We start from the raw sequence: 25,513 nt of genomic DNA on the forward strand, positions 1-25,513 counted from the left end.
GTATAGGGGATCGCAACAGTTTTCGAGGGTAAAGTATTCAACCCAAATTTATTGATTCGACACAAGGGGAGCCAAAGAATATTCTCAAGTATTAGCAGCTGAGTTGTCAATTCAACCACACCTGGAAACATAATATCTGCAGCAAAGTGTTTAGTAGCAAAGTAATATGATAGTAGTGATAACGGTAGCAAAAGGTAATAGTAGTAAACGCAATGTTTTTGGTATTTTGTAGTGATGATAGCAATAGCAACGGAAAAGTAAATAAGAGAAGAACAATATATGGAAAGCTTGTAGGCAATGGATCAGTGATGGAAAATTATGCCGGATGCGGTTCATCATGTAACGGTCAAAACCTAGGGTGACACAGAACTAGCTCCAGTTCATTGATATAATGTAGGCATGTATTCCGAACATAGTCATACGTGCTTATGGAAAAGAACTTGCATGACATCTTTTGTCCTACCCTCCCGTGGCAGCGGGGTCCTTATGGAAACTAAGGGATATTAAGGCCTCCTTTTAATAGAGAACCGGAACAAAGCATTAACACATAGTGAATACATGAACTCCTCAAACTACAGTCATCACCGGTAACTATCCCGATTATTGTCACTTCAGGGTTAATGGATCATAACACATAATAGGTGACTACGGACTTGCAAGATAGGATCAAGAACACTCATATATTGATGAAAACATAATAGGTTCAGATCTGAAATCATGGCACTCGGGCCCTAGTGACAAGCATTAAGCATAGCAAAGTCATAGCAACATCAATCTCAGAACATAGTGGACACTAGGGATCAAACCCTAACAAAACTAACTCGATTACATGATAGATCCCATCCAACCCATCACCGTCCAGCAAGCCTACAATGGAATTACTCACGCACGGCGGTGAGCATCGTGAAATTGGTGATGGAGGATGGTTGATGATGACGATGGCGACGGATTCCCCTCTCCGGAGCCCCGAACGGACTCCAGATCAGCCCTCCCGAGAGGTTTTAGGGCTTGGCGGCGGCTCCGTATCGTAAAACGCGATGATTTCTTTTCTCTGATTTTTTTCTCATCGAAACTTAATATATGGAGGTGGAGATGGAGTCGGAGACGCAACAGGGGGGCCCACGAGGTAGGGGGCATGCCCTAGGGGGGCAGGCGCGCGCCCCACCCTCGTGGCAAGGTGGTGGGTTCCCCTGGCCTTCATCTTTTGTAGGTATTTTTCTTATTTTCTGAAAAGTGGCCCCGTGAAGTTTCAGGTCATTCCGAGAACATTTGCTCCTGCAAATAAATAACACCATGGTAATTCTGCTAAAAACAGCATCAGTCCTGGTTAGTTCCATTCAAATCATGCAAGTTAGAGTCCAAAACAAGGGCAAAAGTGTTTGGAAAAGTAGATACGTTGGAGATGTATCAGTTCCCACGACGTGCTTCTGACTCGTTCTTCAAATTTTTTGCCTTCTTGCAGCACTGGCATCCGCTCGCTAGGCCGAGGGATCATGATCGACTTCAGCTACTCCTGGACGCCCTGGTGTCTACCGCGCGTCGTCTCTCTGACCGCTTGCATGTTTTGTAGCTTGCCCCTAGAGGCATTTTTGTTTCTTCTTCTTTCATTTGGGCGTCTTTGTGTTGTGGCTCCAGAATTTTTCTTTTATGACTATGCTTGAGATGTGGTTGTATGGATGTATGCTTTATCTATAAAGTGGGGCGAAAGCCTGTTTCGAGAGACCATAACAAAAGATGGCCACATGACCGGTAGGAGAGCAGACTCCAAAGTCACCACATCTGACAATGGTGCTGCTCATGCAAAGAAAATCGTCACTACTGTGAGGTCCAGATTGGAGTTTATATAGTGAGAGGGCGATAGTGGAAAACCCTCACAGCCGGGCATACATGGGTATGCTTGCTGCGGTACAGACGAGGATCATGGCACGCTGTTAGCTGCGTAGTGCGTGGCTACTTCTCTTCTTTCTTTTTAAGAAAAGGAGGATAACCCCCGGCCTCTGCATCTGGGCGATGCATACAACCACTTTATTAATTGTTCTCACAAGACCTTACAAAGTAATATCACAGTAAGACTAAAGCCGCCGTCTAAGCAACAAACTGTCGCTACACCTATCCAGTTGATGAAGGGGCGCAGATAGCCTGGGCCTAATACCAAATAGACATCGCAGCCAAACCTAACATCTAAGACCTGATGACCCATCCAGGACGCCTGCCGGGCAGGGGTCGCGCCGGTCCGGCGTGCTCTCAGAGGCCGTCGCCGCCAACTGCCACCGCTCCATCTTCAGAACTGTACTGATGCATCAACCTTGCTCGGTCTAGCTATCATCGACGCCACCACGGCGCCCAAAAGCACCTCCTCCCTGCGCGCAAACAGCTGTGCACATCGCGGTCGCCACTGATACACCTCGGCACCATGCTGCCAAGTACCACCAGCCGACACAGCTTGAAGTCTTTGGAAGATCTGTCATGCGTAGCACCTGCCGACCAGGCATGACAAAGCGTAGCACCTGTCGGTCAGGCATGACTTGACATCTCCACCGAAGCTCTGTGCAAGACGAAGCCGCTCCACCTCCTACCTCTAACTTCCAGCGCTTCTCCACAAACGATGCTCCCAAGAGAGAAATGACACCACAGTGCCACCATCGTCCGATCTGGAATACCAGATCCTAGGGTTTCCCCCAGAGCAGCACGAGTGGGTCGACAGTAGTTACATGATGATGCCTCCATCAAGGTAATGGCATAGAATGCCACCATCGCCTGCCAATGGCTCAGTTTTCACCGGCAACCATGTCTCCCCAACTCGCAGCCGGGACTAGATGATGGATCTCGAGATCCGATCACCAAGCCTCTGGCCGGCCATCTCTGACGAGGAAGATAACCACCACACCAGTGGCCAGCGAGACGACGCGAGATGAAGTAGGGCACTGCCAGTGTGCGTCCTGGCCAGCACCACCGGCGCTCGGCCCGTCCCGGACCACGCCTCATGGCTGAGGGCAACGGCAAGCACTGCCACGACGAGGACGCAGACCGGAAGCCCAGGTCCGGCCCACCCGTGCGCCGCCACATGGCCGCCACCAAGCGCCGTTCAGAGGAAGCCCCTCCACCGTGAGGGACGCCGCCTCACGGGCAGCAGGCGCCAGCCACCAGCAGAACACCGCCTCGCGCCACCGGCCGCCGCGAGATCGCCACCGGCCGCCGCGAGATCTGCGTGAGAACGACGAGAACGCCCCGCCGCCACCTTCCCTGGGGACCACGCGGGCTTCGCCGGTGTCCCCTCCGGCGGCGGCGAAGCGGGAGAGGAGCGGGAAGGGGCGGCTGGCGGCGCGGTTAGGGTTTCCCCTCAGAGGAGGCGACGTGGGGGGTGCAGGGCTCCAAAAAATTAATCTCTCTCTTTTGCCAGCTTAAAATCACGTGTAACCAAGATTAATCTCAGGATGATAAACACTAAATAATATAAAATCACTGCAAAAATTAATTTGTACTATCAGGAAATCAAAAGTTCTATCAACATTCATGTCACACAATAAGTCAGTATGTGAAAACAGTACCTTCTTTATACAAGAAAAAGGGCTTCGGGAATACATGTCAAAACTCAAAATCAAGGCAACATTGAGCTTACGTAGCAGGTTAGTTTTAGTATCACCAACATTCATATGGGTAAAGACAACTTCAAGTTCATACTAAAGTGCATCCTAAATTCTTAATAGAAGTGTTCCAGTTTGATTGATTTGTGGAACTTTTAGGCTAACATTACATAACGAAAAAGGCTTTCGTCCCGCTTTATATATAAAGCAACACTCAACAGCATCCGGTACAAATGCACGCCCGCGCAACACAGGCACACACACCCATGGCAGGATACAAAGGCGTTGAGCACAACAACACCATCCCTAGCACTACAAGAGCAGTCGGGGGCTACATTGGTGAACACACCACCACGAAGAAGTGAAGCCACATATGATGAACCGTGGGCTCCAAGGCGACGCCTTTAGGAAGGGAACAACACCGGAGCACCGCCACTTCCTGATCCGAGGATCAGAGTTACCCTGGAGCAACACAACGGACAATGAGAGCCATGACGATGCCTTCAAGAAGGGAACGAACTTCGCTGTCGCTGGTCCGTCCGAAGATAGAGCAGGTTTTCACCCAGGCCACCACACACCACCACCGAACGCCACACCCCGGCAACCACGCCACCCACATGACCGTGGAAACCAGGCAACACCAAGCCATGGGCTCTCCCCATGAGCACCGCGGAGCCACCACCAGAGCCGCCGCCCCAGCATCCAAGACCTTGACACTACCTCACCCGAGATCCGTAGCTGCCCCAACCAAACATACGAGGGGAAATGACCCGCCTTTCACACCCCTGGGCTGCCCCCAGTGCCAAGAACTAATAGGCAGGCCAAAATTGGCCTCCATCGACCCGTCCTGCGGCACCGGGCGCGAGATGAGGTGTCCTAGGGTGCCCCTGCCCCGTATATAAAGGAGCAAGCGGGAAGGCTGGCCGGCCCTTGTAGGGCGCTCCAGGAGGAGGAGTCCTCCAACTAGTAGGAGTAGGACTCCCCTTTCCTACTCCTACTAGGAGGGGGAAAGGAAGGAGGAGAGGGAGAAGGAAAGGGGGGCGCCGCCCCCCTTCCCTAGTCCAATTTGGACCAGAGGGGGAGGGGCGCGCGGCCTGCCCTGTCCGGCCCGCTCTCTCTCTCCACTAAGGTCCATGTGGCCCATTACTTCTCCCCGGGGGGTTCCGGTAACACTCCGGCACTTCGGTTTTCTCGGAAATCACCCGGAACACTTCCGGTATCTGAATATAGTCGTCCAATATATCAATCTTTATGTATCGACCATTTCGAGACTCCTCGTCATGTCCATGATCACATCTGGACTCCGAACTACCTTCGGTAAATCAAATCACATAAACTCGTAATACCGATCGTCACCGAACATTAAGCGTGCGGACCCTACGGATTCGAGAACTATGTAGACATGACCGAGACACGTCTCCGGTCAATAACCAATAGCGGGACCTGGATGCTCATATTGGCTCCCACATATTCTATAAAGATCTTTATCGGTCAAACCGCATAACAACATACGTTGTTCCCTTTGTCATCGGTATGTTACTTGCCCGAGACTCGATCGTCGGTATCTCAATACCTAGCTCAATCTCGTTACCGGCAAGTCTCTTTACTTGTTCCGTAATGCATCATCCCGCAACTAACTCATTAGTTGCATTGCTTGCAAGGCTTATAGTGATGTGCATTACCGAGAGGGCCCAGCGATACCTCTCCGACAATCGAAGTGACAAATCCTAATCTCGATCTATGCCAACTCAACAAGTACCATCGAAGACACCTGTAGAGCACCTTTATAATCACCCAGTTACATTGTGACGTTTGGTAGCACGCAAAGTGTTCCTCCGGTAATCGGGAGTGGCATAATCTCATAGTCATAGGAACATGTATAAGTCATGAAGAAAGCAATAGCAGTAAACTAAAACGATCAAGTGCTAAGCTAACGGAATGGGTCAAGTCAATCACACCATTCTCCTAATGATGTGATCCCATTTATCAAATGACAAGTCATGTCTATGGTTAGGAAACATAACCATCTTTGACCAACGAGCTAGTCAAGTAGAGGCATACTAGTGACACTCTATTTGTCTATGTATTCACACATGTATTATGTTTCTGGTTAATACAATTCTAGCATGAATAATAAACATTTATCATGAAATAAGGAAATAAATAATAACTTTATTATTGCCTCTAGGGCATATTTCCTTCAGTCTCCCGCTTGCACTAGAGTCAATAATCTAGATTACACAGTAATGATTCTAACATCCATGGAGCCTTGGTGTTGATCATGTTTTGCTCGTGAGAGATGCTTAGCCAACGGGTCTGCAACATTCAGATCCATATGTATCTAGCAAATCTCTATGTCTCCCACCTGGACTTGATTGCGGATGGAATTGAAGCCTCTCTTCATGTGTTTCGTTCTCTTGTGAAATCTAGTTTCCTTTGCCAAGGCAATTGCACCAGTATTGTCACAAAAGATTTTCATTGGACCCATTGCACTAGGTATGACACCTAGATCGGATATGAACTCCTTCATCCAGACTCCTTCATTTGCTGCTTCTGAAGCAGCTATGTACTCCGCTTCACACGTAGATCCCGCCATGATGCTTTGTTTAGAACTGCTCCAACTGACAGCTCCACCGTTCAATATAAACATGTATCCGGTTTGCGATTTAGAATCGTCTACATCATTGTCAAAGCTTGCATCGACGTAACCATTTACGACAAGCTCTTTGTCACCTCCATAAACGAGAAACATATCCTTAGTCCTTTTCAGGTATTTCAGGATGTTCTTGACCGCTGTCCAGTGATCCACTCCTGGATTACTTTGGTACCTCCCTGCTAAACTAATAGCAAGGCACACATCAGGTCTGGTACACAACATTGCATACATGATAGAGCATATGGCTGAAGCATAGGGAACACTTTTCATTTTCTCTCTATCTTCTGTAGTGGTTGGGCATTGAGTCTTACTCAACTTCACACCTTGTAAAACAGGCAAGAACACTTTCTTAGCTTGATCCATTTTGAACTTCTTCAAAACTTTATCAATGTATGTGCTTTGTGAAAGTCCAATTAAGCGTCTGATACGTCTCCGTCGTATCTACTTTTCCAAACACTTTTGCCCTTGTTCTGGACTCTAACTTGTATGATTTGAATGGAACTAACCCGGACTGACGCTGTTTTCAGCATAATTACCATGATGTTGTTTTATGTGCAGAAAACAAATATTCTCGGAATGACCTGAAACTCCACGGGAGGTCTTAGAAAAAATAATAAAAAATCCTCGCCTAATATAAAGACCAGGGGGCCCACAGCCTTCTCACGAGGGTGGGGGGCGCTCCCCCCCCAGGGCGCGCCCCCCTACCTCGTGGGCCCCCTGGAAACCCTCTGACGCCAACTCCAACTCTATATATTTGCTTCCGGAGAGAAAAAATAGAAGAGAAGAAATCATCGCGTTTTACGATACGGAGCCGCCACCAAGCCCTAAAACCTCTCGGGAGGGCTGATCTGGAGTCCATTCGGGGCTCCGGGGAGGGGGATTCGTCGTCGTCGTCATCATCAACCATCCTCCATCACCAATTTCATGATGCTCACCGCCGTGCATGAGTAATTCCATCGTAGGCTTGCTGGACGGTGATGGGTTGGATGAGATTTATCATGTAATCGAGTTAGTTTTGTTAGGGTTTGATCCCTAGTATCCACTATGTTCTGAGATTAATGTTGCTATGACTTTGCTATGCTTAATGCTTGTCACTAGGGCCCGAGTGCCATGATTTCAGATCTGAACCTATTATGTTTTCATGAATATATGTGAGTTCTAGATCCTATCTTGCAAGTCTATAGTCACCTACTATGTGTTATGATCCGGCAACCCCGAAGTGACAATAATCGGGACTACTCCCGGTGATGACCATAGTTTGAGGAGTTCATGTATTCACTATGTGCTAATGCTTTGTTCCGGTTCTCTATTAAAAGGAGGCCTTAATATCCCTTAGTTTCCAATAGGACCCCGCTGCCACGGGAGGGTAGGACAAAAGATGTCATGCAAGTTCTTTTCCATAAGCACGTATGATGATATACGAAATACATGCCTACATTACATTGATGAGTTGGAGCTAGTTCTGTGTCACCCTATGTTATGACTGTTACATGATGAACCGCATCCGGCATAATTATCCATCACTGATCCGGTGCCTACGAGTTTTCCATATACTGGTTTATGCTTATTTACTTTTCCGCTGATACTGTTACAATCACTACAAAATACCAAAAACATTACTTTTGTTATCTTTACTTTTGTTGCTGCTACCACCACTATCATATTACTTTGCTACTAAACACTTTGCTGCAGATACTAAGTTTCCAGGTGTGGTTGAATTGACAACTCAGCTGCTAATACTTGAGAATATTCTTTGGCTCCCCTTGTGTCGAATCAATAAATTTGGGTTGAATACTTTACCCTCGAAAGCTGTTGCGATCCCCTATACTTGTGGGTTATCAAGACCTTTTTTCTGGCGCCGTTGCCGGGGAGCATAGCTCTATTCTTTGAGTCACTTGGGATTTATATCTGCTGGACACTATGAAGAACTTGAGAGATCCAAAAACCAAGATCTATCCCTCAACTACGAGGGGAGGTAAGGAACTGCCATCTAGCTCTGCACTTGATTCACCTTCTGTTATGAGTAAGTTTGCGACACCTACACCTGCTTCTGCTATTTGTTCTGATATGTCGCATGTTATTGATGATGCCACTTCTGCTATGCATGATACTTATGATGAAACTGCTTCTATGTCTGATACTATTGTGCCCCTTAGTGAATTTCTTGATGAACAAATTGCTAGGGCTAGAGAAACAGAAATTATTGAATCTGAATACGATGATGATAGTGATGATGAAAATATGCATGTTATTCCTAAAGGTTATCTTTTTGATAGGGATGCTTCTTTAGCTATTTTAGCTTGCAGAGATAGATATGAGCTTAAGAGGTTATTAATTAAATGGAACAAAGAATCACTTAGAGATAAAATGAAACCCGGCCCTGCTTTTGCTACTTCACCTATATGTGTTCCTGATAAGGATTATGAATTCTCTGTTGATCCTGATATAATTACTTTGGTTGAATCGGATCCTTTTATGGCTATGAATCTGAAACTGTTGTGGCACATCTTACTAAGTTAAATGATATAGCTACCCTGTTCACTAATAATGAGAGATCATGTTACCTCTATTTACTCAAAATATTTCCGTTCTCATTAAAGGGCGATGCTAAGATATGGTTTAATTCTCTTGATCCTGGTTGTGTGCGTAGTCCCCAGGATATGATTTATTACTTCTCTGCTAAATATTTCCCTGCTCATAAGAAACGAGCTGCTTTGAGGGAAATATACAACTTTGTGCAAATTAAAGAAGAGAGTCTCCCACAAGCTTGGGGGAGGCTTCTCAAGTTACTTAATGCTTTGCCTGATCATCCTCTTAAGAAACCCAAAATACTTGATATCTTTTATAATGGACTAACCGATGCTTCCAGAGATTACCTGGATAGTTGTGCTGGTTCTCTTTTCAGGGAAAGAACACCGGATGAAGCTGAAATTCTATTGAATAATATGTTGACAAATGAAAATAATTGGGCACCTCCTGAGCCAGCTCCTGAGCCATCTCCTGCTCCAATTACTGAGCCTATTCCTAAACCAACTCCGATGAAGAGAGGTATTCTATTTCTCAGTCCCGAAGATATGCAAGAGGCAAAGAAATCTATGAAAGAAAAAAGGTATTAAAGCCGAAGATGTTAAGAATTTACCTCCTATTGAAGAAATACATGGTCTTAATATACCGCCTATTGAAGAAACATATGATCTCAATTCTTTATTTACTGAAGAACCTCCTGATCCCGATATCCCAACACAGGTAGTAAAGGTAAATTCTCTCTATAGATATGATAAAGCTGAAGTCCCTCCTACTAAAATTGCTAGTCAGTGCTTGGATGAGTTTGATAACTTTATGTTTAAGCAAGACGGCTTCAATGCTTATTTTGGTAGACAATTAAAAGAAAATGCTTATATGATTAGACGCTTGGGTGATTATATGGCTGATATTAAAGGTGAACTTAAACATGTTAGCAAACATGCTTCTATGGTTACCACTCAAGTAGAACAAGTACTTAAGGCTCAAAAAGAAGTGCTTGATGAAATGAATAGTAAGAAAAATGATTATGTTGTTAGAGTGGCTACTAGAACTGGTAGAATGACTCGGGAACCTTTGTATCCTGAAGGCCACCCTAAGAGAATCGAGCAAGATTCTCAGAAAAATAATATTGATGTTCCTAGTTCTTCTAAAAAGAAGAAGAAGAAAAATGATAGAACTGTGCAAACTTCTAGTGAACCTATTGCTGAACCACCCGATAATCCAAATGATATATCTATGTCTGATGCTGAAACACAATCTGGTAATGAACCTGAACCTAGTAAAAATATTAATGATGATGTTCATGATGATGCTCAACCTAGTAATGACAATGATGTAGAAATTGAACCTGCTGTTGATCTTGATAACCCACAATCAAAGAATCAACGTTATGATAAAAGAGACTTTGTTGCTAGGAAACATGGTAAGGAAAGGGAACCTTGGGTTCAGAAACCCATGCCTTTTCCTCCGAAACCATCCAAGAAAAAGGATGATGAGGATTTTGAGCACTTTGCTGAAATGATTAGGCCTATCTTTTTGCGTATGAGATTAACTGATGTGCTCAAAACAAATCCTTATGCTAAATATATGAAAGATATCATTACTAATAAAAGAAAGATACCGGAAGCTGAAATTTCCACCATGCTTGCTAATTATACTTTTAAGGGTGGAATACCAAAGAAACTTGGAGACCCTGGAGTACCTACTATACCTTGCTCCATCAAAAGAAATTATATGAAAACTGCTTTATGTGATCTTGGAGCCGGTGTTAGTGTTATGCCTCTCTCTTTATATCGTAGACTTGACTTGAATAAGCTGACACCTACTGAAATATCTTTGCAAATGGCTGATAAATCAACTGCTATACCTGTCGGTATTTGTGAGGATGTGCCTGTTGTGGTTGCAAACGTTACTGTTTTAACGGACTTTGTTATACTTGATATTCCCGAGGATGATAGTATGTCTATTATTCTTGGAAGACCTTTTCTTAATACTGCAGGGGATGTTATTGATTGCAACAAAGGCAATGTCACTTTTCATGTTAATGGTAATGAGCATACGGTACACTTTCCGAGGAAACAACCTCAAGTTCATAGTATCAATTCTATTGGGAAAATTTCATCGATTATATTTGGAGGTTTTGAATTTCCTCTCCCTACTGTCAAGAAGAAATATGATATTCTTATTATAGGGGACGTGCATATCCCCGTTGAGGTAACTTAGTGTTATTCAAAATTTCTCCGGTTTCATGATTATCGGAATGAGTTTGTTAACAAGACTTGATCAACCTTGTTAGTGGATTATTTTTTATGAGCATGAGATGGATGAAACTAGAAGCACAAACTTCTGTATCCCCTTTATATTTTCTGTTATTTATATTAAATAAAGTAAAAATAGTATTTTCTGTCAGTTTCCTGATTATCCGTGCAATATGAAAATATCCCGAAAATAAAAGTCCTCAGAATGCCATGCCAATTTAATATGATTTTTTCGGGAATATTTGAGAATTTACTGTTCAAAAATTACCGCGGGAGGAGCTGTCACCTAGCCACGAGGGTGGTGGGCGCCCCCCCCCCTATAGGGCGCGTCACCCTGCCTCGTGGGCCCATGATGGCCATCCTCCACTTATCCCAGCACCCATCTTCTTCCTCTATCTCACACAAACCCGAAAAACCAACTCAAGCACGAGTTCCAGCCACTTTTGCTGTGATTTTCGATCTCCTTGCTCAAAGCACCTCTCGCAAAACTGCTTGGGGAGATTGTTCCTTGGTATGTGACTCCTCCATTGGTCCAATTAGTTTTTGTTCTAGTGTTTTATTCTTTGCAAATTTGTGCTGCATAGGTGACCATGTTCTTGAGCTTGCATGTCAAATTTTGATGGTCCTAACTAGTTCTAATGCTTGATATAGGCTCTAGGCACTTGTAGGAGTAGTTGCTATTAGTTTTATTGAATTTGGTTTACTTTTATTTTGAAGTTACTAAAAATTTCAGAATTTTTCAGAGAAAAACAATATGTTTAGGAAGATGTTCCAAGGTGGTTCCTCTAAGAAGCAAGAACCCAGGATTGCTATGCGCGATGCTGACGAGGATCCACCAAGAGACGCTCCGGTACAGCCTTGCGAATGGCCGTCGGAAAATTTTATGGACTGTGCGGGAATTAAAGAAGAATTCAAATCATATTTGCGCAATGCCGGTCTTGAGGATTTTGAGGCTAACAAATGCCCCCAGTATCATGATCTCACAAGTTCATTTGTGAGGAGGTTTGAGTATTCATCTTCGCGTAAGTCTCCTTCAGTCATGTTTGATCTTTATGACAAATCTTATACCATGGACTTAGAGGATTTCACTTCTGCTTGCAAACTTCCATCATGGGGTAGTGTTAGAGATCCCCCTAAATCTGAATTTAGAAACTCTCTTGCTAGTATAACTGTGGGGGAATCTAGAGATATAACGCAGGCTGCCATAGGGAGCATTCACTTTCCTGCTATACGTTATTTTGCTCTTTTCATCGGTAGATGCATAAATGCTAAGGATGAAGCATGTCACATGTGTGTCCCTGATCTTAGCATTCTTAGGAGTGCTGTGTTAGGAGACCAATCTTATCATATGGGAGCCATCGTAGCTCGTAGGTTGCATCATAATAGACATAATGGAGATTTCTTTGGAGGAATTTATGCAACCCGCTTAGCTCATATTCTTGAAATAGACATTCATGAGGGTGATATGGATTTGCCTCCTGCATATTTAGATTATAACTCTATGGCTTCGCACCAGTTTGTCGAGAGGCCTGAATCACCTCCCTTATATCGCTTAATTTTTGATAAATGACGTGTTTTCCGTATTACTCTCCTTGCTCCTGCCTTCTTTGATTCACAGACAAAAGGAAGATATGTTATTACCATAGAGGAGGCAGAAGAGTACGATAGGAGGGCGGAGGCAGCCCGACTCCACGCTACAGCTCAGCAGGCGATAACCGCTGCACATCAGTATGATCCCAACTATTCCTCTTCATCACAGTACGACCCCAACAACTATTATTATGGATATCCGCCAGGCCAGCCGTGGCCATAGACCAACTTAGGCCAAAAGCCTAAGCTTGGGGGAGTACGTATTTCTCACCGACATTACATTTATGTTCACACACACTCATTGCTAGATGTCGGTGCTCATACTTTTTCACTGTAATATCCATGCTAGTTTATTTCCTTTTTCCTGCTTTCTTCTTGTGTGTTTAGTAAAACCTTAAGAAAAACCAAAAAAATTAGTAGTAGTTTATTTTTCTGCTGTAGTAGCAATAACTAAAAAGAAAACCCAAAAATATTTCCCATTCTTCTTTTGCTTGTTGGGAGCTTTCCCGTGTAAATAATTTTATTTCTTTTCTTTTCCTTGGGGGTCAGTAGGAGAAGACCATAATTAAATTGTTGAAGTGGCTCTTATATGCATTATTATTGAATTAACCAAAGAGCCCATATTGCCTTGTTGTCTCCTGTTTATTGAATGCTCGCAGATTCCAGCTTAGTCCAATGCACGTGCACTCTTATTATTATTCACATCGTTCGGTCGTGCAAGTGAAAGGCAATTATGATGATATATGATGGACTGACTGAGATGAGAAAAGCTGGTATGAACTCGACCTCTTTTGTTTTTGTAAATATGATGAGCCCGTCGTTCTTGATTCAGCTTATTATGAATAAACATGTTTGCAATGACAATTAGAGATCATAGTTGCTTGTGCCATGCTTGATTAGCTATGAGTTATAATGATTTACCTTGTATGCCAACATGCTATTGAGATGATTATGATGTGGTATGATGGGGTGGTATCCTCCTTTGAATGATTTAAGTGACTTGACTTGGCACATGTTCACGCATGTAGTTGAAACAAAATCAACATAGCCTTCACGATATTTATGTTCATGGTGGATTATATCCTACTCATGCTTGCATCCAATGTTTATTAATTTTAATGCATGTACATGGCTGTTGTTGCTCTCTAGTTGGTCGCTTCTCAGTCTTTTGCTAGCCTTCACCTGTACTAAGCGGGAATACTGCTTGTGCATCCAAATCCTTAAACCCCAAAGTTATTCCAGATGAGTCCACTATACCATCCTATATGCGGTATCTACCTGCCGTTCCAAGTAAATTTGTATGCGCCAAACTCTAAACCTTCAAATAAACATTCTGTTTTGTATGCTCGAATAGCTCATGTATCAACAAAGGCTTCCCTTATCTTCCGTGTTAGGCGGGTTATTCTCAAGAGGAGTGGACTCCGCTCCTCACTCACGAGAAAATGGCTGGTCACCGGGATGCCCAGTCCCATGCTTTATGCAAACTAAATCAAAATTAATTGCAAACAAAAATCCCCCTGGGACCTGATGTATGTTAGAGGCACTCATTGTTTTGAGCAAGCCATGGATTGATGCTTGTTGGTGGAGGGGGAGTATAAACTTTACCGTTCTGTTTGGGAACCGCCTATAATGTGTTTAGCATGGAAGATATCGCCATCTCTTAGTTGTTACTTTGAGAATGAAAGTATACCGCTCAAAATACAATTTATCTCTATTTCAAAACCGAGCTCTGGCACCTCTACAAATCCCTGCTTCCCTCTGCGAAGGGCCTATCCATTTACTTTTATGTTGAGTCATCACCCTCTTATTAAAAAGCACTAGCTGGAGAGCACAGCCGTCATTTGCATTCATCACTATTAATTTATATTGGGTGTGACTATGATTGGATCTCTTTTACCATGAATTACAATGTCTAGTCAGTCCTTGATCTTTAAAGGTGCTCTGCATTTATGTTTTGCAGTCTCAGAAAGGGCTAGCGAGATACCATCTTGTTATATCATATTATGATTGTTTTGAGAAAGTGTTGTCATCCGAGATTTATTATTATGACTTGCTAGTTGATTATGCTATTGATACGAGTAACTGTGAGACCTGAGAATTATTGCAAGTGTGGTTAGTTATGATCTATGCTGAAAACTTGAATGCTGTCTTGACATAGTTACAACAACAAGAGCAAACAAAGTTTGTAAAAGTTTTTCTTTCTTTCTTTCAGTTTGTCAACTGAATTGCTTGAGGACAAGCAAGGGTTTAAGCTTGGGGGAGTTGATACGTCTCCGTCGTATCTACTTTTCCAAACACTTTTGCCCTTGTTTTGGACTCTAACTTGTATGATTTGAATGGAACTAACAAGGACTGGCGCTGTTTTCAGCAGAATTACCATGATGTTGTTTTATGTGCAGAAAACAAATATTCTCGGAATGACCCGAAACTCCACGGGAGGTCTTAGAAAAAATAATAAAAAATCCTTGCCAAATATGAATACCAGGGGGCCCACACCCTTCTCACAAGGGTGGGGGCGCGCCTCCCTAGGGCGCGCCCCCTACCTCGTGGGCCCCCTGGAAACCCTCCGACGCCAACTCCAACTCTATATATTTGCTTTCAGAGAGAAAAAATAGAAGAGAAGAAATCATCGCGTTTTACGATACGGAGCCGCCCCCAAGCCCTAAAACCTCTCTGGAGGGCTGATCTGGAGTCCGTCCGGGGCTCCGGAGAGGGGGATTCGTCGCCGTCGTCATCATCAACCATCCTCCATCACCAATTTCATGATGCTCACCGCCGTGCGTGAGTAATTCAATCATAGGCTTGCTGGACGGTGATGGGTTGGATGAGATTTATCATGTAATCGAGTTAGTTTTGTTAGGGTTTGATCCCTAGTATCTACTATGTTCTGAGATTAATGTTTCTATGACTTTGCTATGCTTAATGCTTGTCACTAGGGCCCGGGTGCCATGATTTCAGATCTGAACCTATTATGTTTTCTTGAATATATGTGAGTTCTAGATCCTATCTTGCAAGTCTATACTCACCTACTATGTGTTATGATCCGGCAACCTCGAAGTGACAATAATCGGGACCACTCCCGGTGATGACCATAGTTTGAGGAGTTCATGTATTCACTATGTGCTAATGCTTTGTTCCGGTTCTCTATTAAAAAGGAGGCCTTAATATCCCTTAGTTTCCAATAGGACCCCGCTGCCACGGGAGGGTAGGACAAAAGATGTCATGCAAGTTCTTTTCCATAAGCACGTATGATGATATACGGAATACATGCCTACATTACATTGATGAATTGGAGCTAGTTCTATGTCACCCTATGTTATGACTGTTACATGATGAACTGCATCCGGCATAATTATCCATCACTGATCTGGTGCCTACGAGTTTTCTATATACTGGTTTACGCTTATTTACTTTTCTGTTGCTACTGTTACAATCACTACAAAATACCAAAAACATTACTTTTGCTATCTTTACTTTTGTTGCTGCTACCACCACTATCATATTACTTTGCTACTAAACACTTTGCTGCAGAAACTAAGTTTCCAGGTGTGGTTGAATTGACAACTCAGCTGCTAATACTTGAGAATATTCTTTGGCTCCCCTTGTGTCGAATCAATAAATTTGGGTTGAATACTTTACCCTCGAAAGCTGTTGCGATCCCCTATACTTGTGGGGTATCAGTGTCTTGATCTATCTCTATAGATCTTGATGCCCAATATATAAGCAGCTTCACCGAGGTCTTTCATTGAAAAACTCTTATTCAAGTATCCTTTTATGCTATCCAGAAATTCTATATCATTTCCAATCAACAATATGTCATCGGCATATAATATTAGAAATGCTACAGAGCTCCCACTCACTTTCTTGTAAATACAGGCTTCTCCAAAAGTCTGTATAAAACCATATGCTTTGATCACACTATCAAAACGTTTATTCCAACTCCGAGAGGCTTGCACCAGTCCATAAAAGGATCGCTAGACCTTGCACACATTGTTAGCACCCTTTGGATCGATAAAACCTTCATGTTGCATCACATACAACTTTTCTTCTAGAAATCCATTCAGGAATGTAGTCTTCACATCCATTTTCCAAATTTCATAATCATAAAATGCGGCAATTGCTAACATGATTCGGACGGACTTAAGCATCGCTACGGGTGAGAAGGTCTCATCGTAGTCAACTCCTTGAACTTGTCGAAAACCTTTCGCAACAAGTCGAGCTTTGTAGACAGTAACATTACCGTCAGCGTCAGTCTTCTTCTTCAAGATCCATTTATTCTCGATGGCTTGCCGATCATCGGGCAAGTCAACCAAAGTCCACACTTTTGTTCTCATACATGGATCCCATCTCAGATTTCATGGCCTCAAGCCATTTTGCGGAATCTGGGCTCATCATCACTTCCTCATAGTTCGTAGGTTCGTCATGGTTAAGTAACATGACCTCCAGAACAGGATTACCGTACCACTCTGGTGCGGATCTTACTCTGGTTGACCTACGAGGTTCGGTAGTAACTTGATCTGAAGTTTCATGGTCATCATCATTGGCTTCCTCACTAATTGGTGTAAGTGTCACAGGAACCGGTTTCTGTGATGAACTACTTTCCAATAAGGGAGCAGGTACAATTACCTCATCAAGTTCTACTTTCCTCCCACTCACTTCTTTGGAGAGAAACTCCCTCTCTAGAAAGGATCCATTCTTAGCAAAAAAATGTCTTGCCTTCGGATCTGTGATAGAAGGTGTACCCAACAGTCTCCTTTGGGTATCCTATGAAGACACATTTCTCCGATTTAGGATCGAGCTTATCAGGTTGAAGCTTTTTCACATAAGCATCGCAACCCAAAACTTTTAAGAAACGACAACTTTGGTTTCTTGCCAAACCATATATAGTTCATAAGGCGTCGTCTCAACGGATTTAGATGGTGCCCTATTTAACGTGAATGCAGCTGTCTCTAAAGCATAACCCCAAAATGATAGCGGTAAATCAGTAAGAAACATCATAGATCGCTATTGTTTCGGGTGGGAGGAGAGGGAGAAGGAAAGGGGGGCGCCGCCCCCCCCCCTTCCCTAGTCCAATTCGGACCAGAGGGGGAGGGGCGCGCGGCCTGCCCTGGCCGTCCCTCTCTCTCTCCACTAAGGCCCATGTGGCCCATTACTTCTCCCGGGGGGGTCCGGTAACCCTCCGGCACTCCGGTTTTCTACGAAATCGCCCGAAACACTTCCGGTATCCGAATATAGTCATCCAATATATCAATCTTTATGTCTCGACCATTTAGAGACTCCTAGTCATGTCCGTGATCACATCCGGGACTCCGAAGTACCTTCGGTACATCAAATCACATAAACTCATATTACCGATCGTCACCGAACATTAAGCGTGTGGACCCTACGGATTCAAGAACTATGTAGACATGACCGAGACACGTCTCCAGTCAATAACCAATAGAGGAACCTGGATGCTCATATTGGCTCCTACATATTCTACGAAGATCTTTATCGGTCAAACCGCATAACAACATACGTTGTTCCCTTTGTCATCGGTATGTTACTTGCCCGAGATTCGATCGTCGGTATCTCAATACCTAGCTCAATCTCGTTACCGGCAAGTCTCTTTACTCGTTCCGTAATGCATCATCCCGCAACTAACTCATTAGTTGCATTGCTTGCAAGGCTTATAGTGATGTGCATTGCCGAGAGGGCCCAGAGATACCTCTCCGACAATCGGAGTGACAAATCCTAATCTCGATCTATGCCAACTCAACAAGTACCATCGGAGACACCTGTAGAGCACCTTTATAATCACCCAATTATGTTGTGACGTTTGGTAGCACACAAAGTGTTCCTTCGGTAATCAGGAATTGCATAATCTCATAGTCATAGAAACATGTATAAGTCGTGAAGAAAGCAATAGCAGTAAACTAAAACGGTCAAGTGCTAAGCTAACGGAATGGGTCAAGTCAATCACATCATTCTCCTAATGATGTGATCCCGTTTATCAAATGATAACTAATATCTATGGTTAGGAAACATAATCATGTTTGACCAACGAGCTAGTCAAGTAGAGGCATACTAGTGACACTCTATTTGTTTATGTATTCACACATGTATTATGTTTCTGGTTAATACAATTCTAGCATGAATAATAAACATTTATCATGAAATAAGGAAATAAATAATAACTTTATTATTGCCTCTAGGGCATATTTCCTTCAAGGAGGGCCTGGAGGGAAGGGGATGCGGCGGCGTGCTAGGGTTCACCCCTGTCGCCCGCGGGGGCGACCTGGGGCTCGCTTCTTTTTCCTCCACTGCATTACATATCTTACCGGTGTATTTGCCCTGAAAACGACAATCCAAGCCTAACATTACATACTAACAAGAGAGATAAGCAAATACTCCCTTTGTTCCCAAATATAAGTGTTTTTAAAGATTCCAACAAATGACTACATATGGAGCAAAATGAGTGAATGTACACTCTAAAATATGTCTACATACATCCGTATGTTGTTGCCTATTTGAAATGTCTAAAAAGACTTATATTTAGGAACGGAGGGAGTAGTATACATCTACAATGATAGTCTGAGTTAGATGCAGAAGAGACAAGTGTACCGGGTGATATGTTCATGAGCACGATATCTGCTGCAATTTAAGCTGCTAATACTGATACAGCGCCTACATTCCTTGTTAGTTCCAAATTCACAGCCTTTTCGCTATGACACAACAACCTACTGAAAAAAAATTGCACTCCACATATTTGTACATCATAAAGTATAAGCTTCTGATGAAGTGTACGGCCTCCCATCTAACGCCCCTCAAGTGTTGTGATACTCACTACATTCATAGTATTTTCCATGTTTTCCCTTGTCTTTCCAGGTTCCAAGCTTCGTACAGCAAAATATGCAGGCTGCTTTGGTGCTGGGAGCAGTGCACTTCCATTCTCCAACATAAAAATAACTGATGCCATGAGTGGCCTATCATTCGGACAGTCTTGAACGCACAGGAGTCCGACATGGATACACCGTAGAACTTCATCAAGTGAACAACTCTCAATAACCGAAGAGTGCACCAGTTCTGTTGCTTTTCCATCTTCCCACAGTCTCCATGCCTAAGCCAATAGAAACAACTTATGATCAAGTTACTATGTTTGATATATTCAGATTCCGCGCATTTATCCATACTTACGTAAGCTGTAAGGCCGAAAAAATTCATTACGAGTTGCGGCGAGGTGATCTTCAAGCCACTTACAATCTCCAACAGAAGAACACCGAAGCTATAGGTGTCCAATTTTACAGAAAAGGCACCTCCCATCACATACTCAGGTGACATGTAACCACTGTTTTAGACAATTCAAAGAGGTGCGTAATTTGGGACAAAGTAGACAATAGAAATTAGAACCTTGAGACGTAGCTAGTGCATTGAATTACTTACTATGTCCCAACTACCCGGGTAGTGTTTGCCTCATGTTTGTTTCCACCAAAAATTCTCGCCATACCGAAGTCTGATATTTTAGGAGTCATTTTAGAATCCAACAAGATGTTGCTTGGTTTGAGATCTCTGTGAATTACAGTTAATCTTGAATCTTGGTGGAGGTAAAGAAGCCCTCTCGCTACCCCTTTAATTATTTTGAAGCGTGTGGCCCAATCAAGCACATATTGTCTTGTATCGTCTTCAAAGATGAATAATAAATTAAATATATCATCAGTAATGAGTGATGTTCTTTTGGTTAATCAAAAACTTGTAAGAAGTCTGAACATACCAAAAAGGAATGTGTCCAAGCTTTTGTTCTTTAAGTATTCATAGATAAGTAACCTCTCATCTCCATAAATACAGCAACCAAGAAGTCTAACAAGATTTTTGTGTTGCAATTTCACAATCAGAATTATTTCATTTTTGAACTCCTCTATCCCTTGGGCAGAGCCCTTACTAAGCCTTTTGATAGCAACTTCTTTGTTACCCTGCAACGTTCCCTACATGTTTTGCATCATCCTGAACTGTTAAACAATGAAAGCAATCGTTTCCACAAATAAAATTATTCTTCAAAAATAGAGGACGTGCTACTATAACTGTGGAGGCAAGGCTTTCTGCTACCTTGTAAACTTTACCAAAACCTCCGCTTCCGATTTGGTTAAATTCAGAGAAATTATCCGTTGCATCAGCAATATCTTCGAAGCTAACAAATGGAAACTCCACATGTTCACCACCCATTTCACTGGACGAGCTAAGGTATCCTAGCATCGGTCCCTTCTTGTGCCGTGTGCCTGCTAAAGATTAACACTTTTGTTATTAACACTCATAAAAAGAAGTAGAATTTCGAAAATAAGGGTCGGTTTTCATTCTACCTTTGTATTTGCATATGCTGACAAGGGCTGTACATGCAAGTATCAGCACGCATGCCATGGTTGGGAATAAAATCTTTACCAATTTGTTATCCTTTTGAACTGCAAAATGAATACTGTATAAGCTTACCACATTGCTAATTTACATCCATGAGTGAGCCATGGATCGAATAAAAGTGCTACACATAACCCTCTAGAATTACTGCTAGGCTTATGGTAAAACTAGGTCTAATGTTGCATTATGGCTCTATAGAATAGTCATAGATCTATCGATTATGCTTACACCATAGTTAGATGCAAAAAAAAGTATTTGTCCATTACTGCTATACTGTTAACTTCATAAACTTAGTAGATGCCCCATGATTAAATGTTGGTGTTTATCTGATAACATTAAGTGACATGCTAATATATATATATGAGGTCTGCTTCGGTACACACACCCCCCCCCCCCTCGCTTAACGTATAAGGGCATTTTGGGCATACGGTGCTTAACGTATCCCGCGCCGTATGCGGCGTGCCCATACAGGTAGAGCCGAGCGCATGGCTCGAGCCGATACGGCCGGCTCGCATCTACCCTCTCCCCGTCGTGCGAAACAAAAAAACCACGACCTGCGTTGATCACACGGCCCGTTCCAACGTCGCCCCGCCCCGCCGATCGCCGCCCTTACCCGCCGATCGCCGCCTTTCCCCGCTGATCTAGCCATGATCACGCTGCCAATTCCAACGTCTTCCCGTCCGGCCGATCACCGCCTTTCCCCGCCAATCGCCGACCATTTTCCCCGTCTTCACCCGGGATATGGCCGGCGCGGATGTTGTTGGAGTCGCCCGCCGTACGTGATGTCGCCTTCGTGCAGGTCGTCGCGGTGACGTGGCCTACGTGGACGCCGTCGCCGCACGCAACTCCGTGATCAACCTCTCCGGGAACGTCCTCGCCGTCCGCAGCCATGCCAGGCCGGCCGAAGTGCACGTGCACGCCATGTAAGCCGTCTAGTTTGTCAAAAAAAATTGTATCTGTAAATAATTATGTGCAATCACTTGTTAGATAAGAAGTTGTCATCTGTATGATCGTAGTACATTTAATTTGATTTAAAATTGATAGATCAATTTTTATTATAATATTGCAGTGTTGGTTGTGAGATCATTCAATGGATAAAGAAACTGCATTTATGGATCTGTTTTTGGACACGAGTGAGTGGGATGGTAGCGATACTGTTGATCGTACGAATGGTAATGATAGTAAAGATGATGATGATGGTAGCGACAATGAATCCTGGTCATCGTATGATAATTTACCTGAGGAGGATTTTCAAAAGAAGGAGGAGGGTGCTTGTAGTGAAAACGTAAGTGTCGTGTACAATCTTTTCGTCGGATGAAGAAACATATGGTACTTACATGTGCATATGATTTTTTTATGTGTGGGAGGATATTGACGTCCAGAACGAGGAAAATCATGGTGTTGAATCTTTCGCGGATAACATAAGTCAGGTTCGGTCCAAAATTTAAGATGTCATTGAATAATAAAAACTTGTTGATGACAACTTACACTTGCTTATGTGGAATATTGTAGGCTAACTTTGATGGTTGGAATGGTGATGATGAATATGAGCATGAGGATGGAGCTAATATGGACATTGAGGAAGCTGAAATCCAGCAACGTGCGCTTGAGACACAGTTGAAGGTTATGGGTATGACATTTGCATCACAATGGGAGGCCTACATGTTCTATAATAACTACGCCAAAGACCGTGGATTCAGTATCAGAAAAGATAAGGTGAAACGAGGAAAAGGACTTTCAACCACTATTCGGTATAGGTGATATGTTTGCTCGAGGGCAAGAAAATGTCTCAGTAAATTTTTAAACCCGGAGGGCCGTACCCGCAGGCTAAGACCTAAGACTCGTTGCGAGTGTGGCGCACATTTAGTCATGAAGTTGGACAAAGGACGTGGAGTTTGGTTCGTGGCAGCTTTTATGGATGATCACAACCATTTGTTAGCGAGACCAGATGAGGTGGTATTTCTGCGGTCACATCGAGTGATGGGAGATCACCAGATAGCTGAGATCTTGGCGATGGAAGGAGCTGGGATCAGAAAGCATATCATCGTCGACAACTTCATTAGTAGGTATGGCTCGTATGATAAGTGTGGGTTTCTGAGACGAGACGTGTACAACCTATGTTGCCGAGAAAAAATGAAGTTGATTGCGAAGGGTGATGCTAACACGGCAATCGGGATTATGAGGAGCAGAAAGGAGAAGGATCCAGACTTTTTCTTTGAGTATGTGCTCGATAAGGAGGGTCGTTTGAAGAGCATGTTCTGGTGCGATGCACATTCGCGGCGGGACTATCAGTTGTATGGAGATGTGACTGTGTTCGACAGCACGTATAAGATGAACAGATATGGTATGCCATTTATCCCCTTTGTTGGTGTAAATAATCACCGTTGCACCACAGTTTTTGGTTGTGCCATTGTGTCCGACGAGACCGAAGCGGCATACGTGTGGCTGCTCTAGACATTCCTGAGGGCCAATTGTCAGAAAAAGCCAACGTCAATCATCACAGATGGAGACGCTGCAATGATACGAGCTATTCGGTTGGTTTTGGTTGATGTGTTGCACCGTCTCTTCTCATGGCACGTGGAAAAAACATGCAGAAGCACCTTAATTACAAATCGCTAAATGAGTTCAGGGCACTCTTGTACTACTCCACCTCTCCAGCCAACTTTGAGGCGAGATGGCATGCTTCCGTCCGTAAATGGAAGACTGATAAAACAGAAGAGTGGCTGAGCAGGATGTACAGGAAGAGGAGTTTGTGGGCAGCATCATATCTGTCAGATGGTTTTTTTCTGGGTATGCGCAGTAATCAGAGGAGTGAAAGCCTTAACTCTTGTCTTCACCTTCACCTGGACGGCGGTATGACTATTTTGACCTAGTTGTGCATTATGAGAATTGCATAGTTCGACTACGTGAGAACGAGGCGCATGATGACTGTGTTTCAAATCAGTCATTGCCACCATCAGTCACAGAATATAAGGATATTGAGAAGCATGCTGCCGAAGTATTCACTCATTCCAATTTTTATATTCTTCAACAAGATCTGAAGAAGATGGGAGAGCTTGAGATTTGAGACGCTAGTGGGAGTTGACTGCCACACCTTCATCGTGACATGGAGAAATAACCGCAAATTTTAGTTCAGCGTGAATTATTGAGCTGAAAACTCTGAAAATACGATAGACTGCAGTTGTGGACGAATGCTTCGGAAAGGATTGCCTTGCAAACACATTCTGTATGTGTTGGTTCATCTAAAAATATCTAAAATACCTAAGTGTGCATCCTTAAGAGGATGTCGAAAGTTGCGAGAGGTGGGCTGCCTGCACAGCGAAAGAGTGACATGTTTGGCTGGGGTTGGACAGGGGCAGAGCAGCGTGCTCGCTATAGTCAACTCAGTATAACAGGAGCTGAAGCTTTTCATGTTGCTTCAAATGATCCATTCGTGTTTGATGAGTTGATGCAGTGTCTGCGGAATATAATAGCGAAGAAAAAGGTCCCTGATAATGATGCGGTTGGTAGTAGAAGAAATGTGCATGAAGAGCCAGGTCAGCCGGAACAACATGTTGATGTCATAGGTGATCCCGTGAAAGTTTCCACGAAGGGCGCCCCTAAACAGAGCACGACAGGGCAGGCAAAGAAAGATCCAAATGTTACAAAAAATGGAAGACCAAAATCATTTTCTGAGAAAAAAAACCAGTCCTCTTTGTGGCATTTGTAAGAAAGAGGGCCACAGACGGCAAACGTGCGCTGAGAATGAAAAGTAAGTTTTACATTATTTTAATTATTTTTTGGGTTCTCTCTTTACAATTGTCTGATAGTTGTTTACAATTTGTTATGTAGGAACCGGGCATAAAGATGAAGTATTCATAATCAATTGAAGGCACTCGTAATTTCCGTTTATTTGTTTAAGGATAAGAGACATGGCACTTTGAGTTTATTCTTTAAGCCACCTTGTTCGATGGAAGGCACTGGCACTTTCAGTTTATTTGTTTAAGGATTGGAGACATGGCACTTTGAGTTAATCTTTATGCCACCTTGTTCGATGTTATGAGACACGCGATTTCTATTATTATGTGTGAAACATGATATATTTATATGAGTGTGTTACTGCTGTCATGACTTTGTCAACTGATTAATATTTTTTAAATTTAATGTATGTGAAAAAATATTTGAAAAAAAAAAGCCCAGCCGTGGCCGGGCGCGCGCACGGACAGTATACTACAACGCCTTCTGGGAGGCTTTTCGGCCGGCGAGCGGGGAGGCCACGGCGTACAACAAGGCATTCATTAGTGTTCTGTAGCGAGCTTGTGAGAAGGCGAAGACGGGAGTATATAAACCGGTCAGCGCGTCTCTCCGCGGGCGAGGTGGGACTAAACTTAGTCGGCACAACGCGCCAGCGTCCCCATCCGCACAAGAAGAGGATCGGCCCACGCGCCCGACGCACGTCGTTTATGGACCGACAGATCGCCATATTCCCCCTCGGGATCGTTGCATGTGCCCGCTGGGTGGGGCGAGACGAGACCTCT

General features: G+C 43.6%; 1 protein-coding gene and 1 pseudogene across 4 annotated transcripts in view; one reads left to right on the forward strand and one right to left on the reverse strand.

Moving 5' to 3' along the window:
• Window positions 1-19,407: 19,407 nt before the first annotated feature.
• Window positions 19,408-25,513, reverse strand: part of LOC147986930 (G-type lectin S-receptor-like serine/threonine-protein kinase At1g11330) — a 216,382-nt gene continuing 210,276 nt past the window's right edge. For 2 of the 4 annotated variants that reach the window (XM_087545001.1, XM_087544998.1), the window contains 6 exons: window positions 20,945-21,043; window positions 20,694-20,866; window positions 20,362-20,572; window positions 20,034-20,271; window positions 19,788-19,938; window positions 19,408-19,710 (listed from right to left, as the gene is read on the reverse strand). In XM_087545001.1, the coding sequence (XP_087401127.1) occupies window positions 19,408-19,710; window positions 19,788-19,938; window positions 20,034-20,271; window positions 20,362-20,572; window positions 20,694-20,866; window positions 20,945-21,043 (1,175 nt within the window). Of the gene's footprint in view, window positions 19,711-19,787; window positions 19,939-20,033; window positions 20,272-20,361; window positions 20,573-20,693; window positions 20,867-20,914; window positions 21,044-25,513 lie in introns of all 4 variants that reach the window. The other 2 variants (XM_087545000.1, XM_087545002.1) reach the window with 2 other exon arrangements.
• On the forward strand, window positions 22,566-23,450 carry LOC147986931 (protein FAR1-RELATED SEQUENCE 5-like; annotated as a pseudogene).

The sequence above is a fragment of the Triticum urartu genome, chromosome 2A, assembly GCF_056163025.1.
Source record: "Triticum urartu cultivar PI428250 chromosome 2A, HENAU_Tu73, whole genome shotgun sequence".
Lineage (NCBI taxonomy): Eukaryota > Viridiplantae > Streptophyta > Magnoliopsida > Poales > Poaceae > Triticum > Triticum urartu.